This window comes from Rhinopithecus roxellana, chromosome 16 (genome assembly GCF_007565055.1).
Source record: "Rhinopithecus roxellana isolate Shanxi Qingling chromosome 16, ASM756505v1, whole genome shotgun sequence".
Classification (NCBI taxonomy): Eukaryota; Metazoa; Chordata; class Mammalia; order Primates; family Cercopithecidae; genus Rhinopithecus; species Rhinopithecus roxellana.
In genome coordinates this window covers 56314558-56328047 of record NC_044564.1, presented here as the reverse complement: position 1 = coordinate 56328047, position 13490 = coordinate 56314558, and the positions used below count along the sequence as shown (strand labels likewise).

Here is a 13490-nt window from a genome sequence, read left to right as displayed (position 1 = left end):
CTTTCCTTCTGTGAGCAGTAAAGGGGCTGGTTTAACTGAAAAGGTTAGCTTAGTAAGCCTAAATAGTATTTTACATATGGCTTTTCTGGCAAATCTAATTGAGATACTGGCTAGTTCAATTGGACCATGAACCCAGCTTAGGGAAATAACTTATCAATTAAAAAGCATGCTAAATTAGCTTGCTAGGCACTGGAGGAAAGGAGTTCTTAATTAAAATGAACACTGCCATTAAATTTGAATTCCATGTTTCCCATTAGCAGCAGCAGATTCCAGGATGACGGAGGCCTGGGGTGGCCCTAAAGGGAACCTCAGAGCCAAAGCATTTAACTGAAAAGGCAGCAGGGACAGCATGTTAAAGGCATGATTTAAAGTTACAATTTAACTTCAGTTTTGAGTCCCCCTTATGCTGTCTGTACAATCTGTATTGTTCCATAGCCTCTTTCATCTTCTGTCATTCATGTAATTTGCAGTGTTTATTGTTTCCTTATGTTCCTTCTTCCCCATGCTAGAATGTAAACTCCACAATGGCAGGATGTGTTTTGGTCTGTTTTTTCTTTCTTTCTTTTTCTTTTTTCTTTCATTAAAGCATCACCAACACTTAGAAGAAGGTGTCACAGACTCAAGGAGCAGATAAAATGTTATTAACTTCAATGACTGAATGATTGGGCCAGCAATGATATTTAGCTGTGTTTCATTCATCACTGGTTCCTTAGTAATAAAATTGTTGAGCAATGAAAAAAAAAAAAAAGAAAATGTGGCACATATACACCATGGAATACTATGCAGCCATATAAAAGGATGAGTTCGTTTCCTTTGCAGGCACATGGATGCAGCTGGAAACCATCATTCTCAGCAAACTATCGCAAGGACAAAAAACCAAACACCACATGTTCTCACTCATAGATGGGAATTGAACAATGAGAACACTTGGACACAGGAAGGGGAACATCACAAACTGGGGCCTGTCGTGGGGTGGGAGGAAGGGGGAGGGATAGCATTAGGAGATATACCTAATGTAAATGACAAGTTAATAGGTGCAGCACACCAACAGGGCACATGTATACATAGGTAACAAACCTGCACGTTGAGCACATGTACCCTATAACTTAAAAGTATGATAATAATTTTTTAAAATACCCATCAAAAAAAAAGGGAACAGACTCTATCCACTTAAACAAAAGAAGAAAAGAAAGAAGGAGCAGGAAAGAGACAGAAGAAGGGAAGGAAGAAGCATAACAAAGAAGAAAGAAAAAGCACCATCAGGCCCAGACAAGATTTATATTTGAGTTCAATCAAACATGAAAGACAATTCCATCTTAAGTATACTATCACAGAGAATAGACCAAGAGGGAACAGAAAAATTGACACATTTTGTGAATTTAGTTTGACTACGATACCAAGGGTAATCTCAATAATATGGATAGAAAAATCTTAAACTTTACTTCCATGATTATAGAAGTAAAAAAGTAACATCAGTGAAAATGGTGGAGTAGGTAGTTCCAAGGGCCTATCCTTCTCCACAGCAGTAGGGGGGAAAAAATGAGTAAAAACTGTCAGAATGAACTTCACATAAACTATAGAAAATAGGCAAAGATATGCAGCAATCAGATTAAATGCTGAATCAAGAAAACAGCAACTAAAAATGGCAGGAAAGTTGTGCAGCATTTTTACTTTCCCTTAACCACCCACTACCCCCACATCCTGCCTAGCAACCCCCACTTCACTCCCTCTAGTTAAGCAAAGTCTTGAAAATGGCAATTGGTGTTCCCAGTGTGAAACTCTGGTCCCTGCAGGGCTCTGGAGTGAACAGAGCTGACCTTAATCTCAAAAAACTGTTTTCCTTTCTTTTGACCTGACTGGGGACTGACTGAAGAAACGATGCAAAGAGCACACCTATGTTCCACTTAATTCAGGACTTTCTCAGGGCAGAAAAGCAGCTACACAGAAGACATTCATTGAAAACATTGCAAATGAACAACCTGGAGCAGAGGCCTAAAGTTGAGGCAAACAATAAACACACTGAAAACACAATGAAAACCAAAAAATAGATGAGAGAGGAGAGTTTCTTTGGGAAATGACGGCACTAAAAAGCATCTCTATGTATTGGAGAGTAGAAAAGCCACATGCATGCCCAAGGAATGGCAATTAGAAGAAAAGACCCTAAGCTTTCACCTCAAGCTGTTCTTTAGAGTCAGCACAAGCAGGAAGGGAAGGCTAAGGCAGAGTTGTAAATGGACTGGGTAAACACTGAATGAGTGCCCCAACACAGAGCCAATCTGCAAAGACTGAAAGAGTTGTTCTTTTCTATTATTTTCTTTTGGCTCTAGGAATTCAATAAAATCTGTCAAAAAAAAAAATCTTACAAGCTAAAAATCAATCTTACAAGCTAAAAATCTTATAAGCTAAAATCTCACAAGCTAAAATCTTACCAGCTAAAAAAAATCTTACAAGCTAAAATATCTTACAAGCTAAAAAAATCTTACGAGCTAAAATCTTACTACAAGCTAAAAGATCAGAGATTTCAGAGACTATATACAACAAAAAATACAGACTTTACAATATAGTCGAGATCACTGACTAGAGGTCTCTCATATCCACTTCCCCCACTAAAAACTAAAACCATGAGTATATAATCACACTTTGAGTAGATTATCCAAGAGGAACACTGGTATTCAATAGAAAAGCAAGGAAGGAGACGAAACAAGACAGCCTGCTCTGCCGGGAGTGGCAAGAAGCTGGGAGAGACTCCACATACGGAAAGGGTAAGTGAGAGATGCCCAATGGTCCACATCCTACTGTGAACCCCTGCAACTTTAGTCACAGGAGAGACCCTAGACCCTTGCAGGACAGAAAATTAACATAGAGGGCTGCCCAGAGACAGCACAAAAGCATTTCCTATTCCAGTGAGGAAGTTCACACTGGGTCCCACACTCCCCCTGAGTCGTAAGCAGCTACAGCAAGGTGACATTTTGGAAGCCCAGCTCACAACAGAATGCCTACTCCCCTGGGGCCCAATGGCACCATAAAAAAGAATGTAATCATGTCATTCACAGTAACATGGATGGAACTGAAGGTCATTATGTCAAGTGAAATAAGCCAGGAACTGAAAGACAAATAACACAAGTTCTCATTCATGTGTAGGAGCTTAAAAAGTTGATCACGTGAAGGTAGAGTGGATTGGTAGCAGTGACTGGCAAGGTTATATAGGTGGGAAGGGGGGAATGAAGAGATGTTGGTTAATGGGCACAAAAATACAGACAGAAGGAACAAGTTCAAATGTTTGACAGAAGAGTAGGGTGACTATAGTTAACAACAATGTATTGTATTTTTCAAAATAGCTACAAGGAACTTGAAATGTACCTAGCTTCCTCCAACTTACAGTTAATGGCAATTCTGACCTATACTGATCTTAAATTAAACAGAATAAATTGATGTCATCATACATTCTTATAAATACTACATTAGACATTTAATTTACCTCTACAAATAAAATCATACTACAATTCTTCAAAACAAAACTTATGCGTCAACTAGTCTTTCTATTAAAAGAACATTTAAAAATGAGATACCATGATAATAGGCTCTATAGTAACCTCAGTGGTCTAGTAAAATGTGTTAGCTCTACAGAAAGAGTTCTCTGGTTCATAGTTTTGGTCCACAGACAATATAATCAGGTCTCAAGAGTAAAAATGATTTCAAGATACACCAAAGGTATAAGAGATATATATATATATGAGGAAAGATTGGCAAAGGTCTTCAGAAGCTAACTAGAAGAAAATGATGGTTTGTCAACCATTTAATCAAGATTTTAAATCAAAAACACATTTCAAAACATTAATTCTTTGCTTTCATGTTGCCCTCAGGATCTAGCTTTAATATTAACTTACGTCATGAGATAGCCCATGACAGGATGTGATTATATATGTAATTATAAAGAATACTCAGCAAACATTTATGGCCATCGGTTTGTTTTGATACCTAGCCCAAAGCAGATTCACCATAAGTTGTACTCCAGTAACACTTTCATTTTCCATGCATGTGAAAACACATATGCCAGACATACAAGCATTAAAAAAAATAATATATATATATTATGCATGTACCTAGTATTAGCATAGCATAATTAAAACAATAATACATGGATTAAAAAGGAAAAGGCTGTTTTTTAATGCTTACCACAAGCTTTAGAAGCAGCAATACAGATTTCTTCTGCAACATACTCCCCAGATGGAAAGGTCAGATAATCTGCCTCAGATTTCCCAAGGGAATGGTAAAGATACACCTGAAGGACTGGATCTATTTGCTTCATAGAATTGGCATTTCCAGAAATATCACCATTCTGATATATAGAAGATGTGGATGTTCCCTCCATTTCTGTCATAGTAAGGCAGGCCATTCCCACGCAGTCTTTTTCAGAATATTTGCCTGTAAGAGAAAACAATAAAGTTACAAATGGGCTGGGCGCAGCGTCTTACACCTATAATCCTAGCACTTTGCGGGGCCGAGGCGGGCAGATAGCTTGAGCCCATAAGTTGGAGACAAGCCTCAGCAACATGGTGAAACCTCGTCTCTACAAAAAAAATACAAAATAAAAAACAAAAAAATTAGCTGGGCGTGGCAGCACGCACTTGTAGTCCTAGCTACTCTCGGAGCAGAGCAGAAGAATCGCTTGAGCCTGGGAGGTTGAGGCTGCAGTGAGCCTCCGCACTCCACCACACTCCAGTCTGGGTGACACAGCGAGACTCTGTCTCAAAAATAAATAAATGAATGAATGAATGAATGAATGAATGAAGTTACAAATGTAAATAATATTGATAAGGCATCCTTCATATACAAAGAAGGACTGCTCCTTGACAGCAATGGCTGTCAAATCCATTAGCTGGATAAATAGCGTGTACTACTACATACAAAGCACAATGCAAGAAATCACACATTTTAAACTTCCTGTGGACAAAGATTATAAAATTCCAGTTAACAACCTAATTGAGGAAGATGATATAAATTCCTAACATGAACAAACAAGCATTAAACTCAGTTACAGACAACAGAAGAAGAGATCTCAAATTGGGGGAAGAGGGATCCAGAAGGCTGACTAGAAGTATCTGGTACTAGCCTCCTCCACAAAGAAGAACCAAAGTAGCAAGTAGATAATCACACTTCAAATAGTTCGTCTAAGAGAGAACACTGAAATTCAACAGAGAAGTGATAGAAAACACCTAAAGCAAGGAAGGAGAGGGAAGTGGGGCAGCCTGCTCAGCCAGGATCAGCCGGAAGCCTAGAGAGCCTGCACAATGTGGGGAAAGAGTAAGTGAGAGACTCCCAGTGGCACACATTTTCACCACAAATTCCTACAATCCCAGACACAAGAGAGCCTCTCAACTTTCATGGGCCCTGGGAGTAACATAGGAGCTGCCTGGAGACTGCACAATGACACTGCCTTAGAGAGGGAGCTTACGCTGATCCAACATACCCCCAATTCCTAAACAGCTGCAGCACAGTGCCATTTTTAAAGCCCAACCCCCACCAGAATGCATCCTACCCTGGAGTCCAATAGCCCCTGCATATCCCCCACCCCCAGAGCCCCACTGACATCCTCCACTCACAGTCACTTCCACTGCTGGCTGTTGCCTATGGGACCAAAGCACAAGCCATTGGCAGTAACCCCAATGCTCCCAGCAGAAGGGCTGCCATACATTTGTATGTGCCCTGAGGACAAGCTCTACCACCTACAGCTGCCACCATTGCAGGCTGCTGCCGCTAGTGTCAAAATACATGCACCCTGACTATAGCTTCATCACATCTGCAGACTCCACCTGCAGCTGCAGTGCACACTCCCCAGCCAGCTCCCTACAACTGCTCCCACTGAGAGCAACCCCACCCCTCCCCAGCATCAGGACACAGCACAGCCACTGCCGCCCCCACCTGAACATTCCACCAGGAAATTGGAAATCATCCCATTCCTGCCCACCATAAACAGCACCTGCTTACATTACTGGAGGACCTGAGGATACTCTCATCCTGCCCAGTTCAGCACCCCACTGCCAAGTACCCAAGCATGTTATCTGGGGGCCTTGGGATCGCACCAGTTTGTCCACATCCAGTGTCAACTGAGCATTCCACTTGGGGGTCTGAGGATGTGACCCACCCAACCTGCCACTACCACCACAGCTGGTTCCCACTCACACTTGCCACCTGCAGGTTTTAGAACTTGCCTACCCAGCCTATCGCTGTCACCGCCAACATAAGCACAGACAATTGGAGAGCCAGAGGTTGTCCTACCATTGCTACTGACATGGCCCATGCCATGCTCACTGCCCAGGGGCCTGTGGACCCACTCAGTTGCCCAGCCCATCACTGCCACTGCTGGTACCCAAACAAGTCACCTGGAGACCCAAAAATTGGACTGCCTGGACCCACTAACACCATTACTAATGTAAGCCACCCTGGGGCTAATGTACCGGCATGGTTGTCCAACTGCTGCCACCACTGAGGACTGAGGATCGGTTCAGCTGGTGTCACCATCCCCAGCAAAAGTTCACCACAGCCTTCACAACCACACACTATGCCACTGAGGAAATCACAGACACCACTGATGCTGTTTACAGAGGAAAAAAAATCTTACAGAGACTACACTACTGTATGCACTCAGATTCAAACCCAAAGTGCCCTGGCCAACCAACACCCCAACCAAATCTTCAGGAAAAAGTCCTACCCTATGAAAGCAAATGCAAAAAAATGGAAGTGACTATTACACCAGATGTGTAGATATCAAAGTAAGGTCACAAGAAACATGGAAACATGAGGAAATATGACATCACCAAAGGATCACAATAATTTTCTACCAAAAGATTCCAATCCAAAAGAAATTCATGAAATGCCAGAAAAAGAATTTAAAAAATGATATTAAAGAAGCTCAGGGAGATACAAAAGCATACAGATAAACAATACAAAGAAACCAGAAAAAAACTCAGGATATGAATGAGAAATTTACCAGACAGAGATATCATTTAAAAAGAAAACAAGAAACCCTGAAACTGAAGAATTCATTTAATGAAATAAAAAGTACATTCTAGAGCATATATAATAGACTAAATTGAGCAGAAGAAAGAATTTCTGAACTTGAAGACAGGGCTTCTGAAATAACCCCATTAAACAAAACTAAAAAAAAAAAAAAAAAAGAATGAACAAAGCCTGCATGACGTATGGGATACCATAAAGAAACCTAATATTAGAATTTTCAGTATTCTGGAAGACAATGAAAATACAAAAGGAATAGAAAACCTGGTAAGTGAAATAATAGCTGAAAACTACCCAAGTGTAGCAAGAGATTTAGACATCCAGATACAGAAGCTCAGAGAGCCCCCAAAAGAAAATTCCAACAGGTTGTCCACAACACATTAGAGTCAAACTGTCAACAGTCTAAGACAAAGAGAGAATTCTAAAAACAGCAAGAAAAAAGTGTCTAGTCATTTCTAAGGCAAGCTCCATCAGACTAACAGCAGATTTCTCAGCAGAATCATTACAGGCCAAGAGAGAATGGAATGACAAACCTGACAAAAACAAGAAATGGGGAAAGCATTCCCTATTTAATAAATGGTGCTGGGAAAATTGGCTAGCCATAAGTAGAAAGCTGAAACTGGATCCTTTCCTTACTCCTTATATGAAAATTAATTCAAGACGGATTAGAGACTTAAATGTTAGACTTAAAACCATAAAAAACCTAGAAGAAAACATAGGCAATACCATTCAGGACATAGGCATGGGCAAGGACTTCATGTCTAAAACATCAAAAGCAATGGCAACAAAAGCCAAAACTGACAAGTAGAATGTAATTAAACTAAAGAGCTTCTGCACAGCAAAAGAAACTACCATCAGAGTGAACAGGCAACCTACAGAATGGGAGAACATTTTTACAATCTACTCATCTGACAAACGACTAATATCCAGAACCTACAAAGAACTCAAACAAATTTACAAGAAAAAAACAAACAACCCCATCAAAAAGTGGGTAAAGGATATGAACAGACACTTCTCAAAAGAAGACATTTATGCAGCCAACAGACACATGAAAAAATGCTCATCATCACTCGCCATCAGAGAAATGCAAATCAAAACCACAATGAGATACCATCTCACACCAGTTAGAATGGCAATCATTAAAAAGTCAGGAAACAACAGGTGCTGGAGAGGATGTGGAGAAGTAGGAACACTTTTACACTATTGGTGGGACTGTAAACTAGTTCAACCATTGTGGAAGACAGTGTGGCGATTCCTCAAGGATCTAGAACTAGAAATACCATTTGACCCGGCCATCCCATTACTGGGTATATACCCAAAGGATTATAAATCATGCTGCTATAAAGACACATGCACACATATGTTTATTGCGGCACTATTCACAATAGCAAAGATTTGGAATCAACCCAAATGTCCATCATTGACAGACTGGATTAAGAAAATGTGGCACATATACACCATGGAATAGTATGCGGTCATAAAAAAGGATAAGTTCATGCTTTGTAGGGACATGGATGCATCTGGAAACCATCACTGTCAGCAAACTATCGCAAGGACAAAAAACCAAACACCACATGTTCTCACTCCTAGGTGGCAATTGAGCAATGAAATCACCTGGACACAGGAAGGGGAACATCACACCGGGTCCTATTATGGGAAGGGGGGAGGGGGGAGGGATAGCATTAGGAGATATACCTAATGTAAATGACGAGTTAATGGGTGCAGCACACCAACACAGCACATGTATACATATGTACCAAACCTGCATGTTGTACACATGTACCCTAGAACTTAAAGTATAATAAAATAAAAAATAAATCAAAAAAAAGTGCCGGAAAAAAAAAAACCTGCAAGTCAAGGATACTATACCCAGCAAAATTATCCTTCATTAAGCAAAGGAGAAAGTTTTTCTGAAGCAAGCAAAAGCTGAGGGAATTCAACACTACTAGATCAGACCTACAAGAAATGCTTGAGGGAGTTCTACATTTGGAAGTCAAAGAACAATGTTAGGGCCAGGCACAGTGGCTCCAGCCTATAATCCTAGCACTTTGGGAGGCTGAGCCAGGCAGACTGCTTGAGCCCAGGAGTTCAAGACCAGCCTGGACAACATGGTAAAACCACATCTCTACAAAAAAATACAAAAGAATTAGCCAGGCATGGTGGCAGGCTTCTGTAGTCCCAGCTACCTGAGAGGCTGAGGCCGGAGGAACACCTGAGACCATGGAGGTCGAGGCTGCAATGAGCCATGATCGCACCACTGCACTCCAGCCTGGAGGACAGAATGAGAGCAAAACCCTGTCTCAAAAAAGAAACAAACAAACAAAAAAGGACAATTACTACCATTATGAAAAACAGATGACGAAAGTATCAAACCCAATGGTAAAGCAAACACACACAAACAAGAAAGGATTCAAATGTTATCATTATAGAAAACCAACAAATCACAACGCTAAACAATATGAGAGAAAGAAAAGAACAAAGGACCTACAAAACAACCAGAAATCAATAAATAAAATGATATGAATAAGCCTTCACATATCAAGAATAAACTTGAATGTAAACAGATTAAACTTTCCACTTAAAAGATAGAGAATGGCTGAGTGTATTAAAAAACATGACCCAACTATATGCTACTTATAAAACTTTGTCTCACCTTTAAAGATACACATGGACTGAAAGTAAAGGGATAGAAAAAGATATTCCATGCAAAGGTATATCAGATACAACAGACTTTAAGTCACAAACAGTAAAGAGACAAAGAAGGTAATTCTATAATGATAAAGGGATTAATTCATCAAGAGGATATAACAATTCTAGAACTTCTAATATATCAAAACAACAAAACCTTGCAATTACTGTAACAGATATAAAACTACAAGATTTTTGAAGTTCATCTGCGATTGGATATGCAACTTTAAGGAATTAATTTGTTCAAAAATACATAATTCCTTGAAATCTATTACATCGTATCTTATTATAGTCAATATTAAATGCAGCAAAAGCAGTTACAAGAGGGAAGTTTATAGCAATAAATACCTACATCAAAAAGGAGAAAAGATGTCAAACAACATAACATTACACCTCAAGGAACTAGAAAAGAAGAACAAAGCCCAAAGTTAACAGAAGGAAGGAAATAATGAAGTTCAGAGCAGAAATAAATGAAATAGAGACTATAAAAATGATGGGAAAGATCAACAAATCTAAGAATTGGTTTTCTGAAAAGATAGAAAGTTAATTAAAATGAAGTTCTTAGCAGTAAGGAGTAAATTTGCTAGAATTTTATCAATTTGTGCTCACCATTGACTTTGGATTGTTTTGTGCTCACCATTGTTTTTGGTCTTCCTTCTGGACCCACTTTTTCCTGCTGAAATGTATCTTTTAGTAGAACTTTCAGTGAGGCTCTGTGGGTTTTTAAGTTGTAGTCTTTGAAAAAAATGTGTTGCCCTCACTCTCAAAATTCTATTTATAATTTTCTTAACCCAGAACTTTAAAGATATTACTGCATTGTTTTGTGGTATCTATTAACATAAATATGAAGTCAGCTATCACTCCTACATGTCATTGCTTTACCTCAAGTAGTTTAAAACTTGTTTGCATTAGCAGCAATGTTCTGCAATATTTTTGAAAAGGTTTTGATGTAGGTTTTTCTTTATTTTGATCAAAAGTGACGATATACTTTTAATCTAAAGATTCATGTCTTTTTTCTATTCTAGGAAATTCTCAGCTACTATGCAGTCAAATGCTACTTCTTTGTTATTTCCTGTAAATTATTTTACCTGAACTGTTCACTGACCATGGAAGCCTCTCAAGCTCACTTCCATATCCCTCCATTTCTTTCTCATGGTGAAAAAGTTAGGATAATGGTTAGCTTGGCAGGGCTGGGATAGTGGGAGGGCATAGAGAATAACCGGCATGAGGCACAGGGAGACCTCTGGGGTGCCTTCTGCCAGTAATTCTGGTGATATTCTATTTCTTGATCTAAGTAGTGGTTAACAAAGGTGTGTTCACTTCATGAAAATTTGTTAAGCTGTGCATTTATGAGTAGCATACTTTCCTGTTTGTGTGTTACATTTCAATTAGAGGTTTACCTACATTTTTAAATTTTATCAGGAAAAAATTCATTTTTCAATTTTTAATTTTGTTGACTATTTTTCTTAGCACTGCGTTTCTTCATACATTTTGCAATTTGGTTTGCAGGCTCACTGCACCATTCCTCACCTCGCCCTCAACACACACACATACACAGTCTGTGGTCACCCTACTCATCTAACAATTTGTGGCTGCCACAACTTAGCCTAACTGGGCTATCTATATATCTAGAACCAGGTTTTATAACAGCAGGTTAAAATTCCTGCCTTGAGGAGGTATCTGATACGATGCAGATCCAGTCAGTCACAAGGGGCGAGATACTTTGCTTTATCCTGGAGTTCCTAAATCATATCATTTCATCTTCCTAAGCTTGCAACTTATCCAAAGCTATAGCAATAGGCAGCATTTGGCAGGAGGTTCCCCTTCCAATAGTCTATTTGGAGGGAAGCGATGGCTGGCAGTAAAAGTAACATCCTGGACCTGCCTCTAGTCGTCCATGTTGTACCACAAGAGTAAAACTGTCTCCAATGCCTACTTCTGTACAGGAAACCCAGCAAGCATGGCATAGGCTTTAACCACACTCATTATTTTGCACTTGTAATCTATATGTATGTACAGCTTGATCTATTTTTATTCAGGAATTTTTTTCTCTTTTTATATTTTAATACGACACAATCATGTGTTTAGAACAGAAAGGATGTTAACTGGAAATCACACTGCCTTAAGCATACACACATACCCCAGAATTCCATAGGCACTCAGTAAATGTTTCCTGAATTTTAATGAATTCAATCATTTAGAAAATGCACTGATGCTTTTCTACGAAAAAGAATCAAAAGAATTAAGTGACTTGAATTGGCTTTTTTCTTTTCCTGGAAGTACATGACAAGAAAGAAAACAACAGGATCACTTGAGCCCAGGAGGTTGAGGCTGCAGTAAGCAGTGATTGTGCTCATGCCACTGCACTGCACTCCAACCTGAGTAACAAAGTGAGAACTTGTCTCAAAAAAAAAAAGAAAAGAATACAGTGATCACAACTACAGCCAGCATTACTGCTTTGATTTGTGCTAAGGTGCCAGCAGTTTCACTCACTATTACTTCTGTACCATTTGTGCATATGTCAAGTCAATGAAAAAGACATTTAACATCTTGGCATTATTATGAAAATTATTTTAATTTCATTAAACCCTTGAATAGGTTTTTAGGATACCCAGGCATCCTCTAGAGACCACATTCTGAGAACTGCTACAATTCTTTATCTAGTCACAAACCTCATGCATATTTACACCAAGAAACACATTACAAGAATATTCATTGCACCTCAGCTTCCAATGGCAAAAACTGCAAACAACCCAAACTATCAGGAAAATAGGTAAATACTTTTGTGCATTTATACTATAGAATCTGTTCCTCAGTTGTTAAAATAAATGAACTATAGCTTTATGCAACATGGGTAAATCTTAAAAATACAATGTTGTAAAAGCAGTAAGTTACAGAAAACTGTAAGCTGTAAAATACCGTTTTTCTAAATTTCAAAAACTAGCAAAACTGAATAGTACATTGTTTAGGCATATACATGTGTTAAACCTACCCCCTGCCAAAAAAAAAAAAAAAAAAAAAAAAATCAAAAATCAAGGAAATGTTAATCCCAAAATACAATACACAATGGTTACTTCTGCAAGATAGACAGGAGGATAGCTAGGGAGAAACATGTATGTAGGTGCAAACTGCTGGCAACGTTCTAGTTCCTGGGGTGGGTGGTAGTTTCATGGGTGTTTAACATATTGTCCTTTATAACTCTCATATAAGTTACATCTATTCTAGTTTTACAGGATTTTTCCCTCCTAAATACAATCAAATGCACAAATCTTAAGTGTACCAGTCAATAGGTTTGGACACTGCATATACCTATGTAACCCAAAGCCCTAAGAAATTATCAGCATCCCAAAAAGTTGTTTCATGCTCCTTCTCCATCAATCCCTGCTCCGACCACTCAAGTGGCCACAGCTGTTCTGATGTTTTCCCACCATAGATTAGATTATGATTGTGCTCACTGTCTTGTACCACTAGAATGAAAGTTTCCTGAAAATAAGAACCTTAATGTATTATTTACTACTGCATTCAGTGCCCAGGATACTCTCTGACACATGAAAATTGTTGAATAAATGAAGAGTATATAAAAGCTATAATTAAGTTTCATCAACATGTGTTGATTAATAAATCTGTTGAATAAAGAGTAAATAAGAGGCTGGGTACAGTGGCTCACACTTGTAATCCCAGCACTCTGGGAAGCCAAGGTGAGAGGATTACTTGAGCCCAGGAGTTCAAGTCCAGCCTGGGCAACACAGTGAGAACCTGTCTCTACCAAAAAAAAAAAAGAAAGA

The 13490-nt window shown here is 39.0% G+C and overlaps 1 protein-coding gene across 4 annotated transcripts in view; it reads right to left on the bottom strand.

The window, feature by feature from the left end:
• Positions 1-13490, bottom strand: part of JAK2 (Janus kinase 2) — a 164348-nt gene that overhangs the window by 113875 nt on the left and 36983 nt on the right. For all 4 annotated transcript variants that reach the window (XM_030919371.1, XM_030919374.1, XM_030919372.1 and 1 more), the window contains one exon: positions 4177-4425. In XM_030919371.1, coding sequence (XP_030775231.1) covers positions 4177-4396 — 220 coding nt within the window. In that variant the 5' untranslated portion in view covers positions 4397-4425. The remainder of the gene's footprint in view (positions 1-4176; positions 4426-13490) is intronic.